This window comes from Rousettus aegyptiacus, unplaced genomic scaffold (assembly GCF_014176215.1).
Source record: "Rousettus aegyptiacus isolate mRouAeg1 unplaced genomic scaffold, mRouAeg1.p scaffold_m13_p_4, whole genome shotgun sequence".
Taxonomy (NCBI): domain Eukaryota; kingdom Metazoa; phylum Chordata; class Mammalia; order Chiroptera; family Pteropodidae; genus Rousettus; species Rousettus aegyptiacus.
In genome coordinates, this window is record NW_023416307.1 from 40840626 (window position 1) to 40868547 (window position 27922).

A 27922-nucleotide genomic window follows, 5' to 3' on the forward strand; every position below is an offset into this window, starting at 1 on the left:
TATTTGCATTTCTGGGATGCAAAAACCTCCTCCAGTAATGTCAAATCTTCAATAAAGTCACTTATTTCTGTTATTGTTGCTTTTATTTTGGCTTTTTGAAATCAAGGAAGGGACTGGATCAATGCAGTATGGAACAGATAAAATAACGAAGCAGGAGTTCTGAACCAGAGGTGATCATAAGAATAAATACACAAATGCCCAACTGCTGGGAACTTGCAGAAAATTTAGAAAGGGCTTTAATGCACGACTTAAATATACAACCTTCCCCATATTTTCAGCCTTTTTTTTACTCTCTGTAGTGTGATCGTTGCACTTTTTTTTTTCAGATTAACTTGAAGCTATTGCTTTAAGTTTACCTGATAGTGTCTCAAGGTTGTAGAAAAACATAATGAACATTTTATATGAAAAAATAACTAATATATTGCTAAGTATAAGTTTATCCTATGCTGCTCACTTTCATGGGTTAGGCTAGGCTAGAAATACACATTTAGGCAACATCGCTCTATTCTTTTGTAAGATTCTAAAGCCATGACTGAGACTATGGCATCCTCCACACACACCCACTGGTTGTTGGCAGGAGGCCTTAGTTCCTCAACATGTGGACCTCCCCTATAGCTGCTTGAGTGTCCTCACAACATGGTGCCTGGCTTCCTCGGAGTGAGTCATCCAAGAGAGAAAGCCACAATGCCTTTTATGACCTAGCCTCATAAGTCTTCCACCATCACTTCCAATAAAGCAAGTCAGTAAAAATAGCCCACACTCAAGAACAGGGAAATTTGGCTCCACTTTTTGAAGGGAGAGTATTAAAAACATTGTGGACTTATTTAAAATCACTACAATTGGCATTGTGGTTTTAACATTTAGGCTTGGACAAACCATGTTATCAACTCACATATATATGTATTTATAATGTATATATGTGTATACATGTATATATACACACATGTATATATATGTGTATATTTGTGTGTACATATGTATATATGTGTGTGTGTGTGTATGTGTATGTGAGAGAGAGAAAGGGGATTCATTTCAAGAAACTGACACACGGTTGTAGGGACTGGCAAGGCTGTAGGCAGGGCGAAGGCTGGAAACCCTCAGGCAGGAGCTGAAGCTGCAGTCTTGAGGAAGAAGTTCTCCAAAAAACCCGATTTTTGCCCTTAAGGCCTTTCCACTTGTTGCATGAGGCCCACAAACATGATTAAGGTGATCTCCTTTACTTAAAGTCAACTGATTATTAACCACATCCACAAATACCTTCACAGCACCTCTAAATTAGTATTTGACTGAATAACTGTGTACTCTAGCCTAGCCAAGTTGACATGGACACCAACCACAGCATCAACCTCTAAGCATCTAGTTCTGCCTTTACAGTATGGAAAACATGCTCTCTCGCCCCAGTAAATTTCCTGGCAGCTACCTCCTGAGTGCTCCCCTTTTCGACATCAGCCAATGCTTCACAATATCCAGTCCCAGCCCTTTTTATTATAAAGACAATATAGCAGTAATGCAGGGTGTTTGAAAGTAAAGGGAGAAACTACGCTTTCATTAGTATCTTTCCTAATCTTTATTTATGACACTATATATTTACATTTTACAGTCATGGTACACTTGCTGTTTTCTGTTTATCTTTTACCATTATATTGAAAACTATTTTTTGTAATTGCTATTACAGTTTTCATACTTAAAATTCTCTATGGCTACAGAATAGTCTACTGAGCAGATGAACCACAGCTTATTTAAATTTATCCCTATTTTTGGCCATTTGGGTTGCTTCTAGACTTTCACTATAGTGAATAAATGTTACTATGAACATCTGTGCTCACATTATCTCTCTTTTCAATTAGTAGTATAGGAATTGAAATATTTACACCAAGGAGCTATAACCATTAAATGAAATAATGTATAAAGCACCTGATATAGGGCTTTACATACAATGATATGAAATAAACAGTAATCACTATATTATCAGAACATAATTTGCACTGATTTTGGCAGAACTTTCTTCTGTGTACATGCCAAAGACTTTCAAGAGAGGAAAAAGAAGCAAGGAATCTTATGGAATCTGAAAGGATGTATCATTATTCATTAAAGAACTGCTACAGTTCTCTGCACTCAATATTCTCATTCATGCAATTTTTTAAACTTTCCTGAACTTTATATATATATTTCATTATATTTAGTAGCTTTATTTTTCTACAGTATTATAGAAATCTTGTTTGGATAAGTTATAATAGAATTTTTTTTTTTTTTAAGGCGAGGCAACCCTTGGTTGACCTCACAGATTGCAAGAACCTTATCAGCTTACAATCCCTTATATTTTAAATTTTTTATGCCTAGAGCACCTGGTCTTTCTAGGTGGTCTCCCATCCAAGTACTAACCAGGCCTGACCCTACTTGGCTTCCGAGATCAGATGGGATTAGGCTTGTCTGGGGTGGCATGGCCGTAGACATGCTAGAAATTTTAACATCAACTATTTATTATCTATCTATCTATCATCATCATCTATCATCTATGTAGCTCTGTTTATCTCTATCTTTCTCTTGGTGTTGCATTCCCTAAATCCTGTTGAGATTGGAGATTTTATGCTTCTGAAACAGTGAAAATATAAACAAATTTTGTGCAGCCAAATGCATTGAGCTGCATAGAAAAGGCAAAATTACCCACATCTCGAAGGACAGTTGAGCACTTGTAGAACATGCTACAAATCAAAGTATACAGTGTCAGAAAAGTAAACAGAAATTAGGATAATTCCTGATAAAGGAAGAAGGGAAGCAGCATAGACTGTCTCAAGGTAACTTTGTTTACGAAAAGTCCTTCCTCCCAAAACAATCTTCCTTTTCTCTTTCTGGGTTCCCACGACTCTTTGCTTCCAACCTCTCTGTCCACATTCTGCCTTGAAATAAGCATCTGTTGCATCCAAATTGCAGGACCAGGAATTCATCCTGGAATCTCCTCATGGGGCCACCATGAAGCCACGTACACAATAGCGATACTCTGAAAGGTTTGCGGAAAGGAGTCGTCTTGTCTCCATAGCTTCGCTTCACTGGCTTTACCAGCCGGTATGCTCACCAGCCCATTGGAGTATTTGTGCATTATGGTGATGTCTGTTTTCTTGGTTGGAAGAGCTGGTGCAGCTCCTTTGGAAGCAAAAATATGGCGAAGCACTGTTTGGACATCACTGTCACCCAGGTTGCTGGTCAAGATCGTACTTGTGCACTTCTGCTGCTACTGAGCTTAATCTTGAACTTTTAAAAAAATCATGCTGTATATTCTTTTTTATTTTGCAGCACATATTTTAAACGATTTATTGTGGAAAATTGCAAACATATACAAGAGTAGAGAAACAGAATGACGAACGCCTATGTACGTTACCCAGCTTCAGCAGTTACCCTTCATGATTCAGATTAGTTAATCTTGTTTCATCTACACCCTTATATTTCTCCTGCCCTGTGAAGAATCCTGCTCCATTCTCTTCCATTCGCTACCCCACATCCCTGCCCCAGAATAATACTTGTTGGTATTACATACTCCCATCAGGAAGACTATGTTAGATTGATATTTTGTGATAGTTTTTTAATATTTATGACACGGTAAGCTTCAGTTTGGGGTTTCCCTTCATTTTCTTTGCAGTTTATAAAAAAAAAAATTTTCTTATAGAATTAGTAATGTAAAATATCATTACACATACAGCTATTTTTCAGTAATCATGATTGTACTACATAAATTAACACATCATAAAGATATAATTTTCTTGCAAGAAGTAAAATTCTTATCTTTTTAAAAATAGGCTTTATTTTCTAGAGCAGTTTTAGGTTCACAGCAAAAAGGTATGCAGATTTCCCATATACCCCCTGCCTCTGTATGTGCATAGCCTCCCCTATCATCAACATCTTCCATCAGAGCAGTAAATTTTCACAACTAATGAACCTATACTGACACATCATTATCGCTCAAGGTCCATAGGTTTACATTAGGATTCACGCTTGGTGTTGTACATTCTATGGGTTTGCACAAAGGTAAAACGACAAATATCTGCCATTATAGTATCATACAGAGTGGTTTCATTACCCTAAAAGTGCTCTTGAACTTTTAAAAATTGAAAGTCGTCTTCTTTCTTTCCCTTCCCTTTCTGAATAATTCAGTTCTGAAGTCGTTCGGTGGGGTAGAGCAAGGTAGCTGTCCACACTAGCGACCCAGAGCAGGATGTCAGAACCTGAACAGGGATAGAAGGGCATCTGTGTAGGAAGGTTGCCCAGTGTGAGGTGTCAGGGCCTGAGTAAGGTGAGGACATCCATGCATTGAAATGGCCTACAGCACTGAGCGTGGGAGTGCAGGCTCACATGGGGAGTCAGAGCCCAAGCAAGACAAGAAGGGCATTCTCGAGGAGGGGAAGACCAGGACAGGGTGTTAGGAAAGTTTGGGGTGAGGAGGGCATTCACTGAGGGGCAGGGGGACAGCAACCCAACACGGAGTGTTGGAGACCAAGTAGAGTGAGAAAGACATCTGAATGCAGAAAAGGGCGGTGGTGATAGAGGTATGGGTCTTATGGATAAGTGTATTAGGGAAAACGGGAGCCAGGTTTCTCATGGTTGAAGAAGGAAATTACAAACATAGAAAGGGAGAAATCTAGGATGAAACTTCAATGCTGGATGAAAATTAGAGAAATTGGCATGAACTCATGGTTTTTAATACAAAGAGATAGATATAGACATAAATACAGGTTCAAGTGTCTATGTAGCTCTGTCACAGGTCTGACTATTAAGAAGTGATACCCCCACCCCAATGGCAAAGAGCGCACCCAGTGCCAAATCTTGGCTTCTAAATATCATTCACTGGTGTTCCCTAGAGAAAGAGCTGATTCTAGGGCTGAGGGAGAAAAGATACAAGATGAGCTTAGAAATCTTGTATTAGAAAGCAAAGAAATACTGAAAGAATGAGACATGTAAAAAGAACAAAAAGTCAGCCTGAAGTGTTCCCATTGGACAAATTAGGGACAATTTGACCATTAATATAAATTGATTATAACCCCTGAATAAAACAGAAAATCATGAGTTGATACCGATATACATAAGTATGTGAATAAATTAACAGTTTGATGAGGAATGACATACTTAGATACTTTCAAAATACTTCACTCCAAACATTTATTCATTATAAAGGGAAAAGAAGTTACTTTACAGTAAAGGAGCCTAGCAGACATCACATTAATCAGGTAATCAAAGTCAACTTCATTGGTAATGTCAAATCAGAACCACATGCTACCCAGTAGGATGCAATCAGGAGAATGCAGCATCACTTCTGCAATATTCCTGCCAAAGATGTGTAACCTGAATCTCATCACAGAACAGCATCAGACAAACTCAAATGGGGGGCATTTTAAAAAATACTATCCTGTACTCTTACAAAATGTCAAGGTCATGAAAGTCAAGGAAAGACTGTTCCAGACAGAGTAAAGAAAAGACTACAGAGTTGTAACAAAATGCAACATGTGATCAGAACTGGATTATTTAAATTATAAAGTACATTCCTGGGACACTAGGCAAAACTGGAGTGGGATTTGAGAATTAGATGGTAGAGATGAATCAATATTAATTTCCTGATTTTGATGACTGTGCTGTGGTTACATAAGAGAGTGTTCTTGTTTGTAGAAAATGCACATTATGTTCCGAGGACGATGGAACATAAATTGACTGCTTGTAAATGGTTCATGGGCAGGGAGGGGAGTTCTGTACTTCAATTTTTCTGTATGCTTGAGATTGCTTTAAAATTTTAAACTATTTCAAAAATATAAATGTAATACATGAGTGTTGTAACAAGTTGAAGAATGCAAATAAAGTTAATATCCTCCTTCCTCCTCATTCTTGTCTCTCCTTCCCTAAAGAAACCATTGTCACTTGATTTATATATATAGATATCTTTCCAAATCTAATCCATAATCACATGAACATGCAAAGCTGTAGATTTATAGGCATGGCAACATCCTCTCACATTTGCTAGCGATTAACTTTCCCCTTAGTGTGCTTCACTAAACAGAAATTCTTAATTTTTTAAATATTTTACTTTGAAATAATTTCAGACTTTGAGAAATGTTGAAAAGTATCACAAAGAATTCTGTTCTTCCCTTCAGCCAGATTCCCTAACATTAATATTTTACCACATTCGCTTTATCATTCTCTGTGTGTATTTGTATGTGTACAATTTTTTCCTAAACCATTTGAAAGTTTATTTCTAAATACCCCAATATGTTGTTTTCTAAAAACAAGGGGTTTCCTTATATAACCATGTTACAATTATCAAAATCAGAAAATAACATCAATACAGTACTATTATCTAACCTATAGTTTATCCAGATTTTGCCAATTGTGCCACCAATTTCCTTTAAGAAAAAAGAAAAAAAAATTATTTTATCCAGGAACCCATTAAATTGCATTTAGTTGTTCTGCCTCTTTAGCCTCCTTTAATCTGGAATAATTCAGTCTTTTTTTTATCTTCCATGACCTTAACACTTTAGAAGAGTACAGGACATTTATTTTGTAGAATGTGCCTCAGGTTGGTGTTTCCTCATGATTAGATTCAGGCTATTCATTTTTGGCAGGAATATCACAGAAGTGAGGCTGTGCCTTCTCAGTGTGTCTTATCATGAGGCATGTGATATCAATTTGTTCCCATTACTGGTGATGCTAACTTTGATTACTTGGTTAAGGTGGTATCTGCCAGGTTTCTATGCTGTAAATTGCTTTTTTTCCCCTGTGTAATTAGTAAGTGTCCTCTGGACAAGAAACTTGATTTTTATATAATCAAAATCATCAGTGTTTCGCAACAATGAGTTATTGTTTTGAAGTGTTTGGGTCCTTCCCCACCCCCTGTAGGTGACAGAGATCTTCTGCAACATTATTTTTCTATTAATTGTATAGTTTTATTTTTCTTCTGTAGGTTTAATGTATCTAGAATTCATTCTTGTATGTGTTGCTATATAGGAATACAGTTTTCACCTTTCTCCATATAGTGAACCAGTTTTCCCAACATCATTTACTTAATAATCAATTTTTTCCTCATGATGGTGGTGTTACATTTATTGCATATTATGTTCTCACTTTTACATTATGTTATATCATATTCTATTATATACATTGGTCGGGTGCTCTACTGGTTTATTCTTTAATCAGTACCATATTTGGTAGGGTAACCCCCACTTTTTATTCTTCTTTTTATATACTGACTTTGCTAATTTTGAAACTTCAGTTCTCTGTATAAATAATAGAGTAAGTTTTGGGAAATCCCCAAAGATTTTAATTGGAATTGTGTTCAATGTATAGATTAACTGGGGAAACCTACCATTGTCAGATATTAAGCCATTCTATCCCAGCCAGTGGAATATTTTTCTAGTTTGGGTCATTAATTAGTTCTTCAGTCATTTCCATCTTATTATTAGTCCTATCTATAATGTTCTTTATTTTAACTGTAGTTTTCATACCTAAGAGGTCCACAATCACTTATTGAAAACCTTGGGCCACATATTTTTCAGAATTTAGAATATTTCAAACTTTAGAAAGTTATAGAGTACGACAATACTCTAATGTAATAGTGTATATTATGTAACACACCCTGTGGGATCTGGAACAGCATCCCTGAAATCAGATGCATTCATACTCCTGTAGTAAAACATATGAATATTCACAATGAGTGGGATAGCTACTAAATGACTATGTCCCAAATATTTTTTTTTTTTTAATGCTGGGATTTCAGAGTTTTTTTTTGTTGTTTTGTTTTGTTAATTTGGATTGTTGATATGACATTTTGATCAGTAGTTCCACTTGGTTATTTGTTTGTTTCTTAGGATTTTTTATATTGCTGACATCTTCCCTTCTCTCTTTAGATGTTTATCAAAAAACCTATCCTAAATTCTTGATTCATCTGTTTGAATACTTTGAATACTTCTACTTTAGAAAGCATATGTTGTCTAGGTTGTTGTCTTTCACTTGGACCTCCCAACTGTTTGGTTACTCTGGCCTGGGACTTCATATTTCTCTGGGGGTATCGGCTATTCCATCTGGTAAAGGGTATTGGGAAAGGACCCAAGGCCCACTCCATTCACAACAGTCCGCTGGGTTCCAGGAAAGTGGAGGGAAAGAGCCCTGGGGCAGAGAGCACAGGACATCACAATTAATCTCTCCCATTTGCTGCCACCCAACCAGATATTTAAACCTTTTAAGTCCTTAGGGAGAAGTAGGGTGGGAGGAGGTAATTTACCTGCCCTGGAGTTTTGGAAAGAAGAAATGGAAGAATGACCGCCAAAGCTATTCAGTCACCTTCTGTTCTGTCTGTTTCTCTCCCGGCAGGTCTTTTGCATTACCCTTATATTATCTCTAGAGGGCTTTCATAATTATTTACTTTGCTAAAAATGAAGTCATACTATACACATTAGTCTGCAATTTGCTTTTTTCTTTTATCCACGTACAAAAGAAGAGCTCATTCTTTTTAATAGCAACACAAGACTGCACAATATTTCACAATATGAATGGACCATCACTTATTCAACATTTTTCCTTTTGCTGGACAATAAGATTGTTCCCCTCTTTTTTTTTTTTGGTCCCTAAAAACAGGTTTGTATCCTTGACTACATTCCCTTACACACTTCTGTACTTATTTCTATAAGATAGCTTCTCCAATGTATCTGGTGGAGGAACAAGAAATACTGATAATAGTGATTATTTCTAAAAGTGGAACAGAGGAAAGAAAGGGAGGGTGACTGTTTACTTTCTACTGAATACCCATTAAGATCTTATATCATAATTATGCATTAATTTTACAATATTAAAAAAGAATTAAAGCACAACAATATGACTATGCTTAATGCCACAGAACTATGCACTTAAAAATGGTGGTAAATTTTATGTATACTTTACCAGATTTAAAAAAATAAGATATAAAATTAATTTAATTGAAATAAACTCTACATGATCACATCATTCCCTAGCTTAAAACCCTTATAATGACTTTCCACTAGTTTTCAAGTACATTTGAAAGTCCTTAACAAGGCTCTAAAGCCCTGAATAATCCAGTAACTACACAAAACTTTCCATTATTCCCTGTAAGGCTCCAAGCTTTCTCCTAACTAATGGCCTCTGTACACACTGTTCCCTCTGCTGGAAACCTTCTCCCCCATCCTCTGCCGAGATAGTTCTTCAAATCTCAGTGTGTCAGAGTACCTATCTCTTGACCTTTCCCCTAAGACTAGGTCAAGTTCTTTTATCATGATGATTGCACAGAAAAATGTAATGTCTTGTAGCCATTATCATAATTACAGTTTAAAAATCTAAACCAAGAAAGGAATGAAAAAAGAGATCTAAACAAATGGAGAAACTTACCTTTTTGTAAATTGGAAGATTCAATATAGTAAAGATATTAATTCTCTCAAATTGATATACATACAGGTTTAGTGCAATTTCTATCAATATCTCAGCAAGATCTTTTGTAGCTGTAGACAAGATTATATATTCTATAATTTATACGGAATAACTAAAATAATTTTGAAAATATGAATAAAGCAGGAGGAGGAATCAGTGTACATGATTTCATGACTTATTATATATCTTATTACATATCTGCATAATCAAGGCTGTTTGGTATCAGCAGAGGGGCAAACGCCCAGACCAATGGAACAGAATAGAGAACCCAAAAAGAGCCCCACATAAGTATAGTCAACAGATTTTTGACAAAGGTGCAAAAGCAATTCAATGAAGGAAGGATAGTCTTTTCAAATTGTGCTGGGGCAATTGGAAATCCATAGGCAAAAAGAAACAAACAAACAACAACAACAACAAAACACCCCACAAAGAAACAAACAAAACCCTTGACCCAAACCTCACACCTTATATAAAATTATTTCAAATGAATCAAAGATTTAAATGTAAAACTATACCACTTTTAAGAGCTAACACAGGAGAAAACCTTTGGGATCTAGGGATTAGTGGAGAGTTCTTAAAATGACACAATAAGCACAATATATAAAAGAAAAAACAATAAATTGATGTTATGATTTGCGTTGACAGGATGTGGAAAAATTGAAACCCTTGTACGTTGTTGGTAGGAATGTAAAATTATTCAGCTGGTATGGAAAACTTTGACAAGTTAAACACCGAATTACCATATAACCTAGCAAATCAACTCCTGGGTATGTACCCAAAAGAATTGAAAATAGATGTTCGAACAAAAATTTCTATACAAAGCTTCAGAGAAGCACTATTTACAATAGTCAAAATGTGGAAAAACCCAAATGTTCACAAACTGATGAGTGGATAAGCAAAAGTGGTGTATCAATACAATGGCATATTATTCAGCCATAAAAAGGAATAAAGTACTGTTACCTGTTACAACACAGATGAACCTTGAAAACATTATACTAAGTAAAAAAAAGCCAGGCCACATATTGCATGATTCCGTTTATATGAAATATGCAGAATAGGAAATCTATGGAGACAGCATATTAGTGGTTTCCAGGGACTGATAGAAGTGGAGAATGGAGAGTGACTTTTTAATGGGTATGGGGTTTCCATCTGAGGTGATATAATGATGGTTGCACAACATTGTGAATGTACTAAATATCACTAATGGTAAATTTTTATTTATCTGTATTTTACTACAATAAAAATGGTGAATTTTATTGTATATAAATTATGCCTCAATAAAATTGACATAGTACAATGGTAGTTACAAAATAGTCGCGGGGATAAAATACAGCATAGGGAATACAGTCAGTAATATTGTAATAACCGTGTATGGTTCCAGGTGGGGACTAGACTTATCATGGGGATCACTTCGTAAATTATATAAATGTCTAACCACTATGCCATATGCCTGAAACTAATATAAAATTATATTGAATGTCTGTAATTGAAAAAAATAAAAATAAATTAAAAAAATAAAACCAACATAAGATATTAATTAGGACATTAATGGATGCTAAAACTTGTAGGTGAGATTTTGATGAAATTGGGATAGTTACATAGTTACATAGACGTAAACTATCCACCCACAAAAGTACTTATAGAATTACAAAAATAAAAAGATAACATTACAATGGAAAAACCTAGCAACCATGCCTGTGGTAGTTTATGTGTCAATTTAGAAGGTGATTTGGATGAGATTAACACTTAAATTGGTGAACTGTAATTAAGCAGACTATTCTCTATAGTGTATTTGGGCCTCATCCATCCAGATGAAGGCCTGAATAGAATTAAAAGACTAGCCTCTCCAGCAAGAAGAGATTCTCTAGCAGACTTCCTTCATATTTCATGCACACCATCAGTTCTCCTGGGTCTCCAGCCTGCCAGTCCACACTGCAAATTTGAACTTGCCAGCCTCCATAATTGGGTAAGCCAATTCTTTAATAAACAAACAAACAAACAAATAATAAATATAAACACACATAGATATATATATATATCTCCTATTCTGTTCTTCTGGAGAACCCTAATATACCACCTTAATCCAGTGATCAAAGTTAACATCTCCAGTAATAGAAACTGACATTCACGTCCTGATGTAATATAGTGAGAAGGATCTATCACCTATGTGGTACTCCTGCCAAAAGTGAATATCCTGAACCTAATCATGAGGAAACAACAGACAAACCCAAACTAAGAGGAATTCTACAAAACAGTACTGTAAAAGACAAAAAGAATGAGAATCTATTACTGATCAAAGAAGACTATAAAGAGAACTATCAACTAAATGCAATGATTGATTCTAGGTTGAATGGAGGAGAGGAATATCTATGAGGAATATTTTTTGCAATAATTAGTGAAATTGGAATATTGTCTGTAGGTTAGAAAATAGCATTGTCTCAATGTTAAGTTTCCAGAATTTGACAACTATTCTGTGGTTATGTTAGAATTTTTCTTTCTTTTTTCTTTTTTTTCTAGAATTTTGTACTTAAGAGACACACTCTGAAGTTTTTATGGGTAAAGAGATGGGATGCACACAACCTATTTTCAAATGGTTCCACCAAAAAATGGTATTCCTGCAATTTTTGTTGTTTTGACGTAATTTCCAAATAAGAAGTTTAAAAATTAATTGTATAAATTATTCGATGTCTTTCATGAGAAAAGGGACCTACCACTGTTTTATTTCCTGCTATAGCATAGCTCTAGCACATGGTGGGTACAACAAGAAATATTTATTGAGTGAATAAATAATTGAATGAATGAACCAAACTATCTTCTGATTTGGGCTTCAGGCAGGGGCTGAGACTTTGGAAATCAAACCTGAGGCAGGCAGGAGGCCAAATTCTTCTCTTTCTCTATGCCTTACTATCTTTCAGCTCAAATTTTAGAGTGTAGATGCTTCTGAGGCTTGGGGAAACAAGACCACTGCCCCCAAAGAAAGGAGGCAGCCCACAAGTATAAGACAATTGAGTCGTGCTTTGCAACAAGTGACCTGGCTGAGTGTCATTTTCTAAGGCCGCTTCCCTTCAGGTTTACCCTATCCCCACCCCCTATCACTGCCAACCTTGATAAAGGTTGTTAGCACCTTCCTGCCCCAACATGGGAAATGTTAACTTAAGTTGAGGGCGAGTTCTAATCTTCTGCCTTGGGTCAGATCAAAGGAAAAGCAGCACCCTACAGGCCAGCTTGGTGGTGACCGAGGTCAGATGTCTTGGACAGGAACCTCAGTGGCCTAGCTGCCTGCTTCACACAGAGATTAGAAAATAGAGTCAATTTCATTAACAAGCCGGTGGGTTTCCTCATGTCATCACTGCAACTGAGTCAGCCAACACCTACTGTGTGCCAAGCCCTGTGGTAGGAAGAGAGCGTCACTCCCAGGATTCTCAGGGGCTAAATTGGCCAAGATTGGTTGCAGCTTCGACCACACTCATCCGTCTCACTCCCTGCCTGGGCTACCAGTTCCCCCTTCTGCCCACTGGCTTGGCACTAGGTTTCCCTGCCATGACAGTAGGGTAGATCCTTTCTCTACGTGTTTCTCTTTTTTTGAGGTCACCCAAGACTAATGGGAGTTTTCTAAAGGAAGCATGTTAAGAGATTTAGGGAGTCTAAGTGGATGTTAACTAAATCTATGTGGTAATCATTTTGCAATATATACATATATCAAATCATTATGTTATACACCTAAAACTAGTACAATGTTATATGTTATATCACAATAAAAAAAACTTTGAAAAAAAGAGATGTATGAAAAGTCAAAGAGAAATAGACCAAGAAATAAACATCAAGAAAACTATATTGTCAATGGTAGTAGTTTAAAAACAAGGGTTCTGAGGCCAGACCATCTGTGATCAACATCCTGGCTCTACCACTTTACTAGTTTATGATGATCAAGTTACTTACTTTGTCTGGGCTTCAGCTGTAAGATAATAATAGTACCTATCTCTTGGACTGTTTTGATCTTAAAAGAGGTAATTCATGCTTAGTATAACGCCTGGCCTATAGTAAGTGCTTGACAAATATTAACTAAGAGGAAAAAAACAAATACACACCTACTTATACTTTCCTTAGTCCCTCTGGCTCTCTCATCTTTTTCTGATGAGCTGATCCATCTGCTTGAAATATCTCCCCCTTCACTGATCAACTCCCATTTAGGACTCTGCTTAAACGGAACCTTCCCCTCCCTTTACCACCATGACCAGGTTAGGTGCTCCTCTTAAAAGCTCCCTGTAAAAATCTTTTATAATATCCATTATATCTCTGTAACACGGTACTCGTCTTAATCTCCTGTAACTGTATATTTGTCTTTTTCACGAAAGTATACGTTTTTCCAGACAAAGGCTTGTCTTTTTTGCTCTATATTCCCTCTCCCTCCCCTATGCCTGGCACACAGCAGACTACCCAAGCTCCATGCCATCCCTTAGCCCTGCCTCTGATCTCTTCCACCTCCTGGAACCTGATTTGGGACCCTCTGGGGCTGAGCTGTCCCTTCCTGTCCTCGGCTGTCTGCCATGCTGCAGCTCCACCACCAGATTGCCTCCCAGCTGGGCCTCAGAGATCCTGGTTGCTATCCCCACAAAGTCCTTCTCCTCCTGGTGCCACACAACCTATACTGCCCTGCCCTGTCCTGCAGGATGCTTTACATCTCTTAAGCTGGAGCTGCTGACCTGTCTCTCCCTCCTTTTACCTCAACCAAGACAGTCTTTCCAGCAGGATCTCGGGGCTGGTCCAGCTTCCCAGCAAAGTTGAGCTTCTGCTAGTGTGTTCTCTAGTCTCTGACAGGAACACCATCTTCTTGGGACACTGTTATACCTCCAAACTCTCCTTAGGACCAAAAACAAAGACCTCTTTTTCCATTTCTGTGTGTTTGAGGCCCTTTAATGACTGCTTTCTGGAGCTTCGTGTTTGGCCCAAGGGCCACATGTACCTCTTGGTAAATTTGCAGAAGAGGCAGAGCACAAAACATCTGCCGGAGGTGGTTACTGCCTGGGCTTACATGGAGCCTTCAGGGCTTGGACTGCTCCTGCCTGGAGACCTGGAGTGCCTGGAAGGCCCATTGCTTGCTCACTATCTACTGTTTCTCTCCAAGCCTGTAAGAGGGACACTCACTCAGAATTTGGCTGGGGGCCAGTTCAGCAGAGAAGGGAAGAAAGGTGTTAATAGAACCATGGCTCAGATAGTGTGGAAAAAACAGAGGGAGAACCCATCTGGAGCTCCCTGTGGGCTGGATCATTGTGATGGTGTGAATGCTTTCTACATTGTCCTTGTGTATATTCATCCATGAAGTTCCCTGGGAAAAGGCCAAGCTAAGGCTACCATGCTAAGTGGTTTAAACAAGGAAAGGACTGTGGTTGAGGGCTCAGGTGCTCAAGGAGGCAGGGGATTCCCCTGGGGCCAGTAAGGTGATGGTGACTGGAAACAGAAGAAAGGAGTAAGTGGGGAGTGGAGATAACCTAAGTCTGGCTTGAAAGTCCACTCCCTGCTTGCTGCCCGCCACCTCCCTCCCAGCTCCCCACAAGTTCTATTTACAGAATGAGTGTGGACTCTGCAAGAAAGCTTGCATGGGTAACCATAACCGCCCCCCCACACACACACACTATGGTCACTTCCCCAAAACTCCCAGACTCTTCCTCAGGGATCAGGGGAGAGATTTTACAGACTTCCCTAACCTTTTGCAGCAGAACACTGTCAAGCCGCATAAGAATTCTGCCAATATCAAGGTACCTGTTTACGAGCAGAAATGATTTTTTCCCGTGGGCTTTTCAGTGATGAGGTGGGGGGCACTGCCATAATGGAGTTAGTCTACAGTCATGAGAAGGTTCTGCAGACTGGAAGGCTTCACTTTCAAGGCAGTGACAACTAAGTACAGGGAGTTAAAGCCCGAGGGGATGATCCTGCTCACCCTCCCCACCCCCAGAAAAAGTGGAGAGGTGGCACTGCAGTGGTGGGAAGGCTGGCTGCTCCGTGGCGGGGTGGGGGTGGGTGGGTGGGGGAGTCGCTGCAGTGATGGGGGACCCCTGCATGGAGCGAGTGGTCACTGGAGTTATCACACAAGCCGAAGATACCTGCAGTGATGGGTGAAGGTTTCTGCACGATGAAGGAGCACTTTGCAAAGGAAAGGGGCTGGCTTCTTGGGACGTGTGTGTGTGTGTGGGGGGGGGGTCCAATGGTGATAGGATGCTGGGGTTCGCTGCAGTGATGAGGGAGGGTCACTGCAGTGATGGGTAACCTAGCCAGGGCTGGGGTGCGGAGGAGGAGTGATATTGGGGTAGCTGTGATTGCCGCAGTGCCGGGGGTCTGCAGATAGAGCTGTTCTGCTAGATGTGCAGGACGCCTCACTTCCTGAAGAACGGAAAGGGTGGGGCTTCGGTCCCGCATTGATGGAGGGCTGTGCGGTGGCGGAGACGCGGTCCCTGCACTGCGGTGCCCTGTCTGGCTTGAGCGGCCAGGGCTGGCGCGGAGGCGTACAGCGCCCGAAGGGGGAGGTGGCTAGGGGAGTGGGGAGCATCAGCCGGGTTGCAGAGGCAGGAGGGGAGGAGGCGGGCCAGAGCAGCGGCCTTTCCGAGCGTAGGCGGGACCAGCAGCCGCAGGGCCGACGCCCCTGCGCGGACCCAGAGCGGCCACAGCAGGAGTCCGGAGCGGGATCGCCGCAGGTGCCGGGATTGAGTCCGGCCTCGGGGGCAGAGGCGGCACCACACACCCTTGTCCCGTCGTGGCGCCCAGAACTCCGCAGAGGACGCGACGGTGAGGCTGAGGCTGCCCGCGGGGAAGCAACGATCCCTAGATCCAGCCCGCAGCATCCCGTGACCGCTCGACTGAGGCGGGCGGCGGCGGCTGCAGCTGCCCCCTACTCCCAGATGAGCTATGCCAGGGTGGGGAGAGGTGCCCTGGACGGAACCCATGAACTCCCCCTGCCCCATCACTTCTCTCGGTCTAGTCTCCGAAAGACCCCCTCCCTTCGCTTTCCCATATCGTTCTTCCCAACCCAACCCCCTCACTCCTGCCTGCAGCCCCTCTCAGAGCCCGGGGCAGATGAACCGCTAAAGAGAGAAAGACTGCGGCCCTTCGGCTCCCCATCCCACCCCGCCCCTGCTGTCCCTTCCTGTGCTAGGGACACCCAGGAGGGTGCTGGCCCTTTAATCCCTTGCTTCCCACCCAGACCATCTTCCATTTCTCCACCCGCGCCACTTCCGACAGCTGGCAGCCGCGGGGAGCCCCGGGGGGCCGGCAGGTATGGGGGCGGCGATGAGGCCCAAGAGCGGGTGATGGAACAGCTGTGACCTCCCCCCGCCCCTAGAGAAACTGGCAGCGGGACTGCTGGGCGCCTGAAGCGCCAGTTAATCATTAACCCTCCGCTCCCCGGGTCCTCGCGCTGCGGGGAGCTGCGCTCCACCCCGGCTTCCCAGGTAACTGGCGAGATGTGAGTCTCGCCATCGCCCCCTCCCAGCCTCCTTTTCGCCCTTTCCTCGCCACCTGTCGGCTGGGCCTAAGCCGGGATCGTCCTTGCGCCCTCTGCAGGTCCTGTCTTTGTGCCTCAGCTAGATTCTACCAGTGGGCTTCCCGGAGTGTGGGTGGGTTGCCCCTACGCACCCCTTCATCCAGCACTCCTCCCCCAGTGCACCATGCCCGGCCTGTACTGCCCCTCCAGCTGGACGCCGCTGACCCTCACGGACTCCTGGGTCCGGGCCTGCGCCAACGGACCCTGCCTCAGCTTGCGGGCCCGGCTCACCTACCACAACCCGCAGCCACAGCCGGTGGACGGTGAGGCTGGGTTGGGCGCGGGCGGTAGGGAACGGGTGCCGGGCGATGTCCAACATTGCTTGTGTCCCCCGCCAGGAGTGTTCGTGTACCCGCTGGCCGAGGCCGAAGTGGTATCAGGCTTCGAGGCAGAGGCTGCCGGACGGCGCGTCTCCTTCCAGCTGCAGAGCCGGCGCCGCTCTCAGGCCGCTTGCTGCCGCGCGCTGGGTCCCGGGTTGGGGGCCTCCACGCCCCGCCGCTGCGCGCAGGGTGAGTCCAGGGCTCCCCAGCTCCGCCCTCCAAAAGCCAGTCGCACTCTCGTTTCTGCACCCGCTCTGCGTCTCGCCCCTCCCTGTCTCTCCCGCAGCCACTGATTTTTTCATTCATTGATTCATCCCTTTATTTAACAGTTGTGGATTGGGTACCTGACGGGCGCCAGGTGCTGGGGGACTGACCCAGGTCCAACCGAGGGAGACAGACAATGCAGACAGTCACACATCTGTCTCTCCCTTTTGAGCATTAGCTCTTGAACCTGGGACAGGGTTTTGGTCATCTCCAAGTCCCAGCATCTCACACCAAGGGTCTCAGTGAGTGCTGAGTGAGGACGAAAGCCCATCCCTGTGCAAGGTTTTGTGGCTTGCACTTCATTCTTTCATTTATTTATTTGTACATTCATTTGATTCCTGCACGTGGGATTTGTCATCCAAGCGGGAAGAGGCACAGAATCCAGTGGTGTTGAAAGCTGGCATAAGCCCAGAAGGTAAAGGCCAGAGTGAGGAATGTTCCAGAAGGAAATAGAGCTAGCATTTGACTGAAAGAAAGGATAGGATATGTTAAAGTGAAGAAGAGGGGAAAGACACTCCAGACAGGGGCTATGGTGTAGGCAAAGGTCTGGAAGTACGTTGTACTGGATGATGATAAGAAAATACCTCCCTCATGTTTATAGTGATTTACGTTTGACAAAGCCCATTCACTGGTATCACCGTATTTGAATCCAGAGAGGTATGTAATGCAAGTGTTGTTTTTCTTCCCTTTTATAGGTGATGAAAATAACAGCAATGGTCCCTTGTGTGTTATTCCTCACTATGCTCCTTGAGATAGAGTTTTTATGATTCCGATTTTACAGAGGAAACTGAGGCTTCTCAAAACCTGAGTTATCAAAGGACAGAGTTAGAAGCCACAGAGCTGAGATCCAAACTGTACTTTCTCCATTGTAGCAGGCTGTCCCCAAGCCTTAGCTGGCCAGGAAGGAAGCCCCTTTCTTCTTACCATCCTACTCTCCTTCCATCTTTTTCTTCCCTTCGTTTATTCATCAAATATTTCTCAGAAAGAATGGATAAATTATTGTTGGGAAATGAGGTGAAGTAGGGCTGTAAAGGTAGGCTGGGGCCAGACCACGCAGGGCCTTGAGTACTGCTCTACACACCTGGCTATTTTCCCCTCAGCAGTAGTGGTGACCAAAATGACTCCACCAGTCCCCAAATAAACCTACAATCTAAGTAAAATAATGTGCTTGGGACACAAATGCAGCATTATGTCTTCTAGTAAGCTTCTAAGCAGATTATTTCTTCTAAACTTCTCTTGGGTAGAAAATTCTGAAACCACTCCTAGTGGGCAATGGAGGAACCTCTATTCATGAGCAGGGGATTTGTGAGCAGAATGGATCCCAGGCTATGGGAGATAGTCTACAAGGGAGGGTACTTTGGGCAGATGATATGCAAGGGTTGAATGAATAGGGGCAGACACGGAAAGGGGGGCGGAGGATATGGGCCCCCCAGGATCTTGGGGTGGAGCGCACATGCCCCGTTCTCCTCAGCCTTCCATTAGCAGTGTTGTCACTGCTCCCTTTCCTGATGACAGCCAGATCCTTTTACCGTCAATCTGTTTCTTTCTGCTGTCATTCATCTTGTCTTTATCATGCTTCGCCAACACACTAGCCCATCATCTCTCCAACCACACAGTCCACCTTGCCTAGGCTCCCCTGACTCAGTGCCTGCTCCCACCTCTATCTTACCCCATCTCTTCTGCTTCCGGCCTCCCCTGACACCTTTTCTCTTTTATCATAGGTCATCTCGTCTTGGATCTGGCCCAGGCCCGGTCTGCACTTGTGCTGCCCACTGGCCTCATTGCTGCGGCTGGCACCATGACAGTGACCCTGTGCAGCAGCCGGGAGCTACCCTCAAGGCCTGATGGGGTGCTGTGCATGGCTCTGCCCTCCGTGCTCACCCCGCTGGCCCTGCCAGGTCCGCCAGGACCCCCCAGACCTCCCGGGCTCTGTGACGACAGGTTGGGCCTATGGTGATTCTCTTCATCCCTCCCTCGGCTTCTCTGGGTCTAGTGAGGGTGAGGGGACTTTGGCAAGGTGCCCGGGGGATGGGTGGGGTGGAGAAGGGCTGAGGCCAATCAGCCAGAGGGCTAGGGGCCATAGTAGTGTCCCAATGACCCTCCTCATGCTCCCTTCCAGCCCTACCAGCTGCTTTGGGGTGGGCAGCCCTCAGGAGGAAGGGCTGGCCTGGGAGGAGCCAGCTGCCCCTCCGGATGTGTTCTTAGGCCCTGCCCGCTGCCCTGCCCCATACACCTTCTCCTTCGAGATGCTGGTGACTGGGCCATGCCTGCTGGCAGGTGGGTGCCACTCCCAGTGTAGCTGACTGGGAAATAATTCAAAGTTTGGGGATGGGAGGAACACAGACAAAAAGAAAATAGGGACCTAAGACTGAGGAACCTCCAGTCCCACAGTGGAAGCATCCTCTGGCCATTTCTACACAACACACACCTAGGGTTGTCAATGTCATTTATTTATATCCCATTCCACTCACCAGTGGGAAGAGAGAGGCTTACAATGAGATCAGTCCAAGTGATGAAGTGAAGTTTCATTGTGCAAAAGGATGCTAAATCAGCAGTTGGTTGGTATATAAGTCTTTGATGAGCCAGGAACAGAATCCACTTTCTAGCCCATGAACGCAGACAAATTCCTCCTTGTCCATCCAACTCTATAGATCAGGCTCCAAAAGCTGAGCTGAATCAGTCGTGATCCTTGCCACCATACCAATTGTGGTCTGAAAAGGTGATGTTTATGCTTTTAGTACTTGGGGTAGAGCAATCATCACCCTTCTCTGCCTCTATGTCCCTCAGGCCTGGAGAGCCCCTCTCATGCTCTGCGGGCAGATGCCCTCCCTCATGCCAGCTCTGCAGCCACCATCTGTGTCACACTGGCAGAGGACCACCGCTGCGACCGGGCCTTGGAGATCCTGCTGTACCCCAGTGGTGAGAGACTGAGGAACACAGTGGGCCAGTTCTGACCTGCTTCAGGACTACCTGGGTAGCATTTTTTCAAGTATAGATTTCTGGGCCCCATTGAGAGGGACCAACTCATCTGTGAGGGTAGGCCTGGTAGTGTAGGGAGGCTGGACCTGCAAGGTCCTCCCAGGACACTGGGACTGGTCAGCAGGGGTCCAGAGATAGGGCCTTCCCTGACAGAGCTATGTCCCCTCCTCCCCAGAGCCCCACCAGCCACACTTGATGCTGGAAGCTGGCAGCCTGAGCTCAGCAGAGTACGAGGCCCGGGTGAGGGCACGCCGGGATTTCCAGAGGCTACAGAGAAGGGACAGTGATGGGGACCGGCAGGTATGGTTGCCTGGGGGCCTGACCTGACTGCTGGCCTGACTGCTGGCTGCATTTGTGCATGAGGAGCAGGCAAGCAGACTCATGCTGTGGTGGGTGGAAGTCCTCTGCTCTCAGTAAGACCTCTCAGTAGCTGCCACCACCATCCCAGAGGACTGATGAGTGTCGTCACAGGAAGGCCCGTGCAAGTCTCCCTGGGATTTCTCAGAGAACAGGTCTAAGTGTGACATAGGCAGAGGATAGCCACCTGCCTCTGCTCTTGCTTTTACTCAAATGACTACAAAAAGTGCCTCCTTAAACAGAAAAAGTTTCCAGGCTGGTCCTGTTGCCAGCTCAGGTTGCAGTTGCACTAATCCTGTCCCAGGATGATTCTGGGATCCCATGTTCAGGTGTGGTTCCTGCAGCGACGCTTTCACAAGGACATCCTGCTGAACCCCGTGCTGGTGCTGAGCTTCTGCCCGGACCTGAGCTCCAAGCATGGACAGCTGGGCACAGCTACGCGGGAGCTCCTTTTCCTGTTGGATGGCAGCAGTTTAGCACACAAGGCCTGTGGGGGCACAGCGCGGGCAGGACTGGGGGTTGGATGGGGCAGCAGGTCTGAGGTGGGCTGCAGCACACAGACACACGTGTGTACGCACACACACGTTCCCTCTTTCTCATATTCACACAGACATCTGACTCTCCCAGATCAAGAGCTTCTCTCATACATAAAGTTACATTCAGTCACACCTAATGTGAAACCCAAGTGTCATATACACCTCCAGAGTCACATATACAAATGCCTCTCACAAATACTCAGAGTCTCCCTCACACTCCCAGGTTCTCACTTGCAGAGTGTTTCTCACATCCAGTCTCACACACACAAGGCCTCTCCCAGATTACTTCATCCAGGCCCTCATTTCACACATGGCGTGGAGAAGGCAGACAATCTGGCATCTCTTCCTCTCTACCAGTGCCCATAGGGCCTGTCTCACACTGCCCTCCCTGGCTCTCCTCAGGATGCCATTGTTTTGGCTGTGAAGTCACTCCCGTCCCAGACGCTCATCAACATGGCCATGTTTGGCACATCGGTGCAGCCCCTCTTCCCAGAGAGCCGGCTTTGCAGTGATGTGAGTGTGGTCCAGGGATTTGAAGGCCTAGTGGAGATGCTTCAGCCCAGTATGGCGCAGCCTGTGCCTTCTCTTTCCAGGACACTGTGCAGCTGATCTGTGAGAGTGTTGAGACGCCGCAGGCTGCGAGTGGTCCCCCGGATGTTCTGGCTGTGCTGGACTGGGCCATGAGGCAGCCCCAGCACAGGGCCCACCCTCGGCAGTTGTTCCTGCTCACTGCTGCCTCACCGATGGCCACCAGTACCCACCAAACCCTGGAGCTCATGAGGTGGCACAGCGGGACAGCCAGGTATGGGGTGGGCAGAGACAGGTGCCTGAGACTGACACCCCCAGGAGGCTTCTGAAGGTCACAGTTGCTTCCCTTCCTTCATCAGGTGCTTCTCCTTTGGGTTAGGGCCTGCCTGCCACCAGCTGCTCCAGGGTCTGTCTGCCCTCAGCAGGGGCCAGGCCTACTTCCTGAGGCCTGGGGAGAGGCTGCAGCCCATGGTGAGCCTGAGCCTGGGGCCTGCTCCCTACCCCTGGAAGTCCTCTCAAGTTACACTGAATCTGAAACAACCCAATCAGGTCGTGGGGTCAGACCAGGACTTCTCTACCATTCCAATCCCTATTCTCCCTTGGGATGCCAAAGGGGAGGAGCTGCCAGTGTTGCTGTGAGGTTCTTCAGGAGGCTAAAGTTGGGGGCGGGCACAGCCTCTGATCGCCCCCAGGTATTATTCTCAGTTGTGTCCTGGTACTGTCATATGCTTGATAAGGCTTGCCCCATCCATGCGGCACAGCTCAGGCCAGGAGATTGACCAAGCCCTGAGGGCTGAGCATTCAGTCCCCTTGCTTGTTCTTACCCCCATTCCTTCCCATGACCCCAGCCTGACCCTCCTCCCCTCAGCCAGAGACTGGGCGGATGGCTTCAGGGGAAGGGCAGTTTTCTGGCTCAGTCAGCTGTGGGGCACTTTTCTCTCTCCCATGGTCACTCCTTACAGCTGGTGCAGGCTCTGCGGAAGGCACTGGAGCCCGCTTTGAGCGACATCTCTGTGGACTGGTTTGTGCCTGATGCGGTGGAGGCACTACTGACCCCCCGGGAGATCCCAGCACTCTATCCTGGGGACCAGCTGCTCGGTTACTGCTCACTCTTCAGGGTGGACGGCTTCCGGCCCCGCCCCCCTGGGGTAGGCCTGGGCTAGGGTTTGGGAAGTGGGCCTGGGATGGCTGAAGCTCCAAACCCTCCTTCCATTTCCTGTGCCTCTTTGCCAAACTCTACTATCCCCAGGACTCCTCATAGATCACACAGGGTCCCCCAAGGTGGCTGCAATCTGCCCTCTCATGAGGTCTTCCACTGAGTTGTCCTGTAAAGTGTTGCCATTGGCTTTTACCAAAAGTCACTAAACTACACAGAAAACAGCTCCAGCATTTGCTGTGAGATTTTTGCCAAAACTTGCTCATTATTTTACACAGTGCTCTAAAGAAAGCACCATCCAATTATTTCCTATAACATTCATGGACAGATGGAGCACAGTCTAGATGAAATCTCAGATCTCAATTCTGCCATGCACTAGCATCGATTTTAGGCAAGTCACTTAACCTCTCTGAGTCCATTCCCTCATACTGATTTTTTTTTCATAGGATTGTTGTGATAAGAGGCCATAATATATGCGTTCTTGGTAAAATACTTGACACATAGTAGGAGTTTAAGAAATGATACTTATTTTATTATTTAAAGCTTTCTCTAGAAGAACTAAGCATACTTCCTCCTTTTTTGATCGTGAGAGCTATGTAATGGACTGTTTGCCTTTTTGCCTGGTTGCTAGGAAGATCAGGGCCAAACCTGAAGCTCAGTTACAGCAGCTATATCAACCCTACGATTAGCACTGATGCTTCCTCCTTACTTAGTACTGGGATTTTATTTCTGGTTTATTAACTTTATTGCCTCCTGCAGTTAGCCATCTTAAATCCTGTTTAGAAAGAGGTAGTGTGTAACTATAATCAGTTTTTTTCCTCAATGATTATCCCTCTCTAGGGCCAAGAACCTGGCTGGCAGAGCTTGGGCGGCTCTGTGTTCCCATCCCCAGAGGAGGTGCCATCTGCCACCAGCCCTGGCACTGAGCCCACTGGAACCTCAGAGCCATTGGGAACAGGCACTGTGTCAGGAGAGCTGTCCAGCCCATGGGCTGCTGGCGACTCAGAGCAGAGTGAGTGCTGGGTGCATGTGTGTGGCTGTGTTAGAAGAGCAGTGGGCAGTGGGAGAGGGCTGGGGTCCATTCTCCTGCCTCCATCAGGTACTGATGTTCTGACAGACCCAGTCACGGACCCTGGACCCAACCCCTCTTCTGACACAGCCATATGGCGCCGCATCTTCCAGTCCTCGTACATTCGGGAGCAGTATGTGCTCACCCACTGCTCTGCCAGCCCAGAGCCAGGCCCAGGCTCCACAGGCAGCAGTGAGTCCCCTGGCTCCCAGGGCCCTGGCTCCCCTGAGGGCAGTGCCCCCCTGGATCCCCCTTCTCAGCAGGGTTGCCGAAGCCTGGCCTGGGGAGAACCTGCAGCATCCCGCTCTTGCCCCCTGCCTCCACCCCCACTGGCTCCAGTCAAGGTGAGAATCAGTCCACATCCATTTACTATATCTCTAGCTAGTATTTGCTGACCATCTGCCGTATGCCATACATTGTGCAGTGGTTACTATTAAATCTAGCTGAAGAGCTAAATGGATAAATCTATGATGATGATACCATGCAACATACAGTGCTGAGCCTAGGGACGTGGTGTTATGGGGGCTCAGAATCAAAGCGACTAACCTCGAGGGAGTAAGGAAAGAGCTAGGTAAAGAGGGAGACTACATGAACAAAAACAAAGACGAGCAACAACCTTAAGTGAGACATAGGGTGTGGTGGAGTGAGATAACTTTGAGAAGGGGGCCGGAGGCCATAAGGAGCCTTGCCTTCCTCCTAAGGGTGAACAGTCATTCAGGGTTTCAGACAAAGGCATTGGTGGCCAGTTATGTGTGCATGTATGATGGCTGGGAGCTTTAGATTCCTTGACCAGTGGACCTCACTTCTCATATGCAGGTTGGGGCCTTGAGTGCTGAGGTGCTGGGCCGTCAACACAGGGCAGCTCTTGCTGGCCGAAGCCTGTCATCACCCCCAGGCCGGGTGAACCCAGTTCCTGGCCGCCCCCGGCACCCCTCTCTAGGTACAGCACCAGAGGAGCCAGGCCCTGAGCCAGGGCAGCAGCTGGGACAGGGCCTGGATGACTCAGGTAAGGGTTAGATAGGGGGCTGAATTCTGACACTAAGAAGGCCTTGGGGAGGTGGAGCCCAGGGTACCACACTGCCTGTCACTGCCATTGTCTCCTCAGGAAACTTGCTCTCCCCAGCCCCAATGGAGTGGGACATGTTGATGGAACCACCCTTCTTGTTCACGGCTGTGTCCCCCAATGGGGAATCGGCCCCCACGGCAATGCCATTGCCTCCCCAGACTCCACGCTGCCATGTGGTGATCCGGGCCCTGTGTGGGGAGCAGCCTATGTGCTGGGAGGTGGGTATTGGGTTAGAGACACTATGGGGGCCTGGGGATGATGGCTCACTGCCTCCATCACCTGCTGAAAGAGAAGGTGTTTGGGACCAAGCACTCCATCGGCTGACAGCAGCTTCCGTGGTCCGGGACAATGAGCAGCTGGCTCTCCGAGGAGGGGCTGAGACCACAGCTGACTGGGGTGAGTTGCTGATGGGCCCAATCAGGGCCCAAGGAGCCTGTATGGGGAAGAGTGACAGAGGTATAGGTCTGAGTGTTTGATCACTCTTATACCTCCACCTTGCTCACAAATAACGAGGTGGCTCACCCACATTGACAAGGGAAAAAAATTAAGCAGGGCAATGGGGAAAAAAAGGATAATAAAATGGAGTTGAGAATTAAGTTTTATTAAAGATGCACACCATGAGGTTATAAGCCTTTGCAAAAGCCTAGGACCCAAATTGGCAAGCTTTTTAGCAGCCAACAGAGGGAAATGTGATCTCGTAATGATTCACAGTACCCATAACATTTTTTAAAAATGTCATTCAGGAAGACTGTGAAAATCTAAGTTAAAATTTCAGTTCTTCAGTTGCACTAGCCACACTTCAAGTGCTTAACAGTCATATGTGACTAGTGGCTACCATATTGGATCATGCAGATACAGAACATTTTTACCATCACATAAAGTTCTATTGGCAGTAATGAAATGAGTGGACAGAAAAGGCACCAGTCAATGCTTCATGAATGGTGTCCAAAATGTTGAATTTCTGGGTGGCCAGGGGGCCTACCCTTGCTATGGGTTGAGGTTTCAGCCTAACCACTTCTTGTCAGAGTTGGGGAGTCCAAGCTGGTCCTGACCCTGAGAAAGAACTCCACTCTGTTCAAAAGTGGACAGAGGGAGCAGTGAGATTTGTTTCTATGAAGCCCTCTGTAGAGGGAGAGTGATAGGGCGCACACCCTCCTGCTCCTCAGCATACTGCTCCTTGGTTTCACAGGCCATGCCCGGAGGTCCTGGCTCCGAGCCCTTCAGACAAGCAAGGTCAGCTCTGTTCCCTCCTACTTCACCTGCCCCGTTGCTGTGGACGCTACCACTAGGGAGGTCCTGCCCTTCGCCTTGCAGGTGCAGAGTTCAGGTAGGGTCCCACCCAAGTGACCTCTCAGGTGCTGGCCCTCACCTCATTCGCCACCCTCCCACACAAACTTTGGCCTTGTCTTCTGTGCCTCTGCAGAGCCAGCAGAGCCCTCAGGTACCCCTCCTGCCTCTCAGGGCCATCTAGATACAGCTCCTCTGACCACAGTTGTCCACTCTAAAGGTAACATTCAAATCTAGGGAAATGGTAGGGAGCAATCGGGCTTAGGGACCACCGCTGGCACTGACTGGCTCCATTGCAGGACTTCAGGGAGGCTCTCTGGCAGGTGGTTGGGACCTGGACCAAAATGGCAACTCCAAGTCTGCTATGGGGGACCCAGCAGCCCCCACTGGAGATCCTCACTGCCTGCCCCCCAAGCCTCCCTCTAGGCTCAGCCTGGGCCTTCGGAAGGCCAGAAGCCCAGGCAGCCGTAAATTCTGCAGTCCCAGTATGGGCCAGACCAGTGACCACAACAGTGAAGGCAGCAACCATGACTACCTGCCCCTGGTGAGGACTCGGGAGGTGGAGGGTGGTGTTGTCAGGCCGTTGTCTCAGCTCACTTCTCCCCCCACCTCCTCTCTCCTCAGGTACGGTTGCAGGAAGCCCCTGGCTCCTTCCGCCTGGATGCACCCTTCTGCACAGCGGTGTGCATCCCACAGGAGCGTCTGTGCCGTGCCTCACCTTTTGCTGTGCACCGCGCCAGCCTCAGCCCCACCTCAGCCTCATCTCCCTGGGCACTTCTGGGACCTGGTGTCGGTCAAAGCGACAGTGCCACGGCCTCCTACAGCCAATCTCCCAGCTCAGGCTCCGAGGGTCCAGGCCAAGCGGACAGTGGGCGGGGCTCAGACACCGAGGCCTCAGAGGGGGCAGATGGCCTGGGAGGTGCTGACCTGCGGAGCAGGACCTGGGCCACAGCCGTGGCACTCGCGTGGCTGGAGCACCGCTGTGCCGCTGCCTTCGGCGAGTGGGAACTAGCAGCGGCTAAGGCCGACCGTTGGCTGCAGGCACAGCACCTGCCCGATGGTCTTGACCTGGCCGCCCTCAAGGCTGCGGCCCGAGGGCTCTTCCTGCTGCTGCGCCACTGGGACCAGAACCTGCAGCTACACCTGTTGTGTTACAGCCCAGCAAACATGTGACGGCTGCCCATTGCTCAGCCTGCGCCCCCCAACACACTCAAGTCACTGCCACCCAGGCCGGGTTCTCGGTGCTGGGAAGGGGTAGGTTGGTGACAGCCTGCCCCCCACTGCTTCCATCCCCTTCCCACTATCCTCTTGCCCTCACAGAAAGTGCCTGTGTGTGCTCTCTCCTGTTCCTCCCACCCTCCTTTCCCCTCTGAGCTCTGTAGTGCAAAGGGGAGAGAGCCACAGTCCCCAAATCC

General features: G+C 46.1%; 1 protein-coding gene and 1 pseudogene across 4 annotated transcripts; one reads left to right on the forward strand and one right to left on the reverse strand.

The window, feature by feature from the left end:
- Positions 1–2333: 2333 nt before the first annotated feature.
- On the reverse strand, positions 2334–2452 carry LOC118601904 (annotated as a pseudogene).
- Positions 2453–16023: 13571 nt separating this feature from the next.
- VWA5B2 (von Willebrand factor A domain containing 5B2) lies at positions 16024–27903 on the forward strand. Of its 4 annotated transcripts, none has more exons than XM_036219450.1 (19): positions 16024–17208; positions 17284–17454; positions 19251–19482; positions 19649–19806; positions 20317–20448; positions 20684–20808; positions 21195–21350; positions 21804–21914; positions 21995–22203; positions 22289–22400; positions 22892–23077; positions 23926–24097; positions 24185–24498; positions 24971–25160; positions 25260–25616; positions 26410–26547; positions 26644–26727; positions 26807–27051; positions 27132–27903. In XM_036219450.1, exons 1-19 carry the CDS (start codon positions 17070–17072, stop codon positions 27678–27680), a joined length of 3780 nt encoding a protein of 1259 aa, XP_036075343.1. In that variant the 5' UTR covers positions 16024–17069; the 3' UTR covers positions 27681–27903. The 4 variants fall into 4 exon arrangements, with proteins under 4 accessions (XP_036075343.1, XP_036075346.1, XP_036075345.1 ...); XM_036219453.1 differs by having other exon boundaries at positions 24203–24498; XM_036219452.1 differs by having other exon boundaries at positions 21210–21350.
- The last annotated feature ends 19 nt before the right edge of the window (positions 27904–27922 follow it).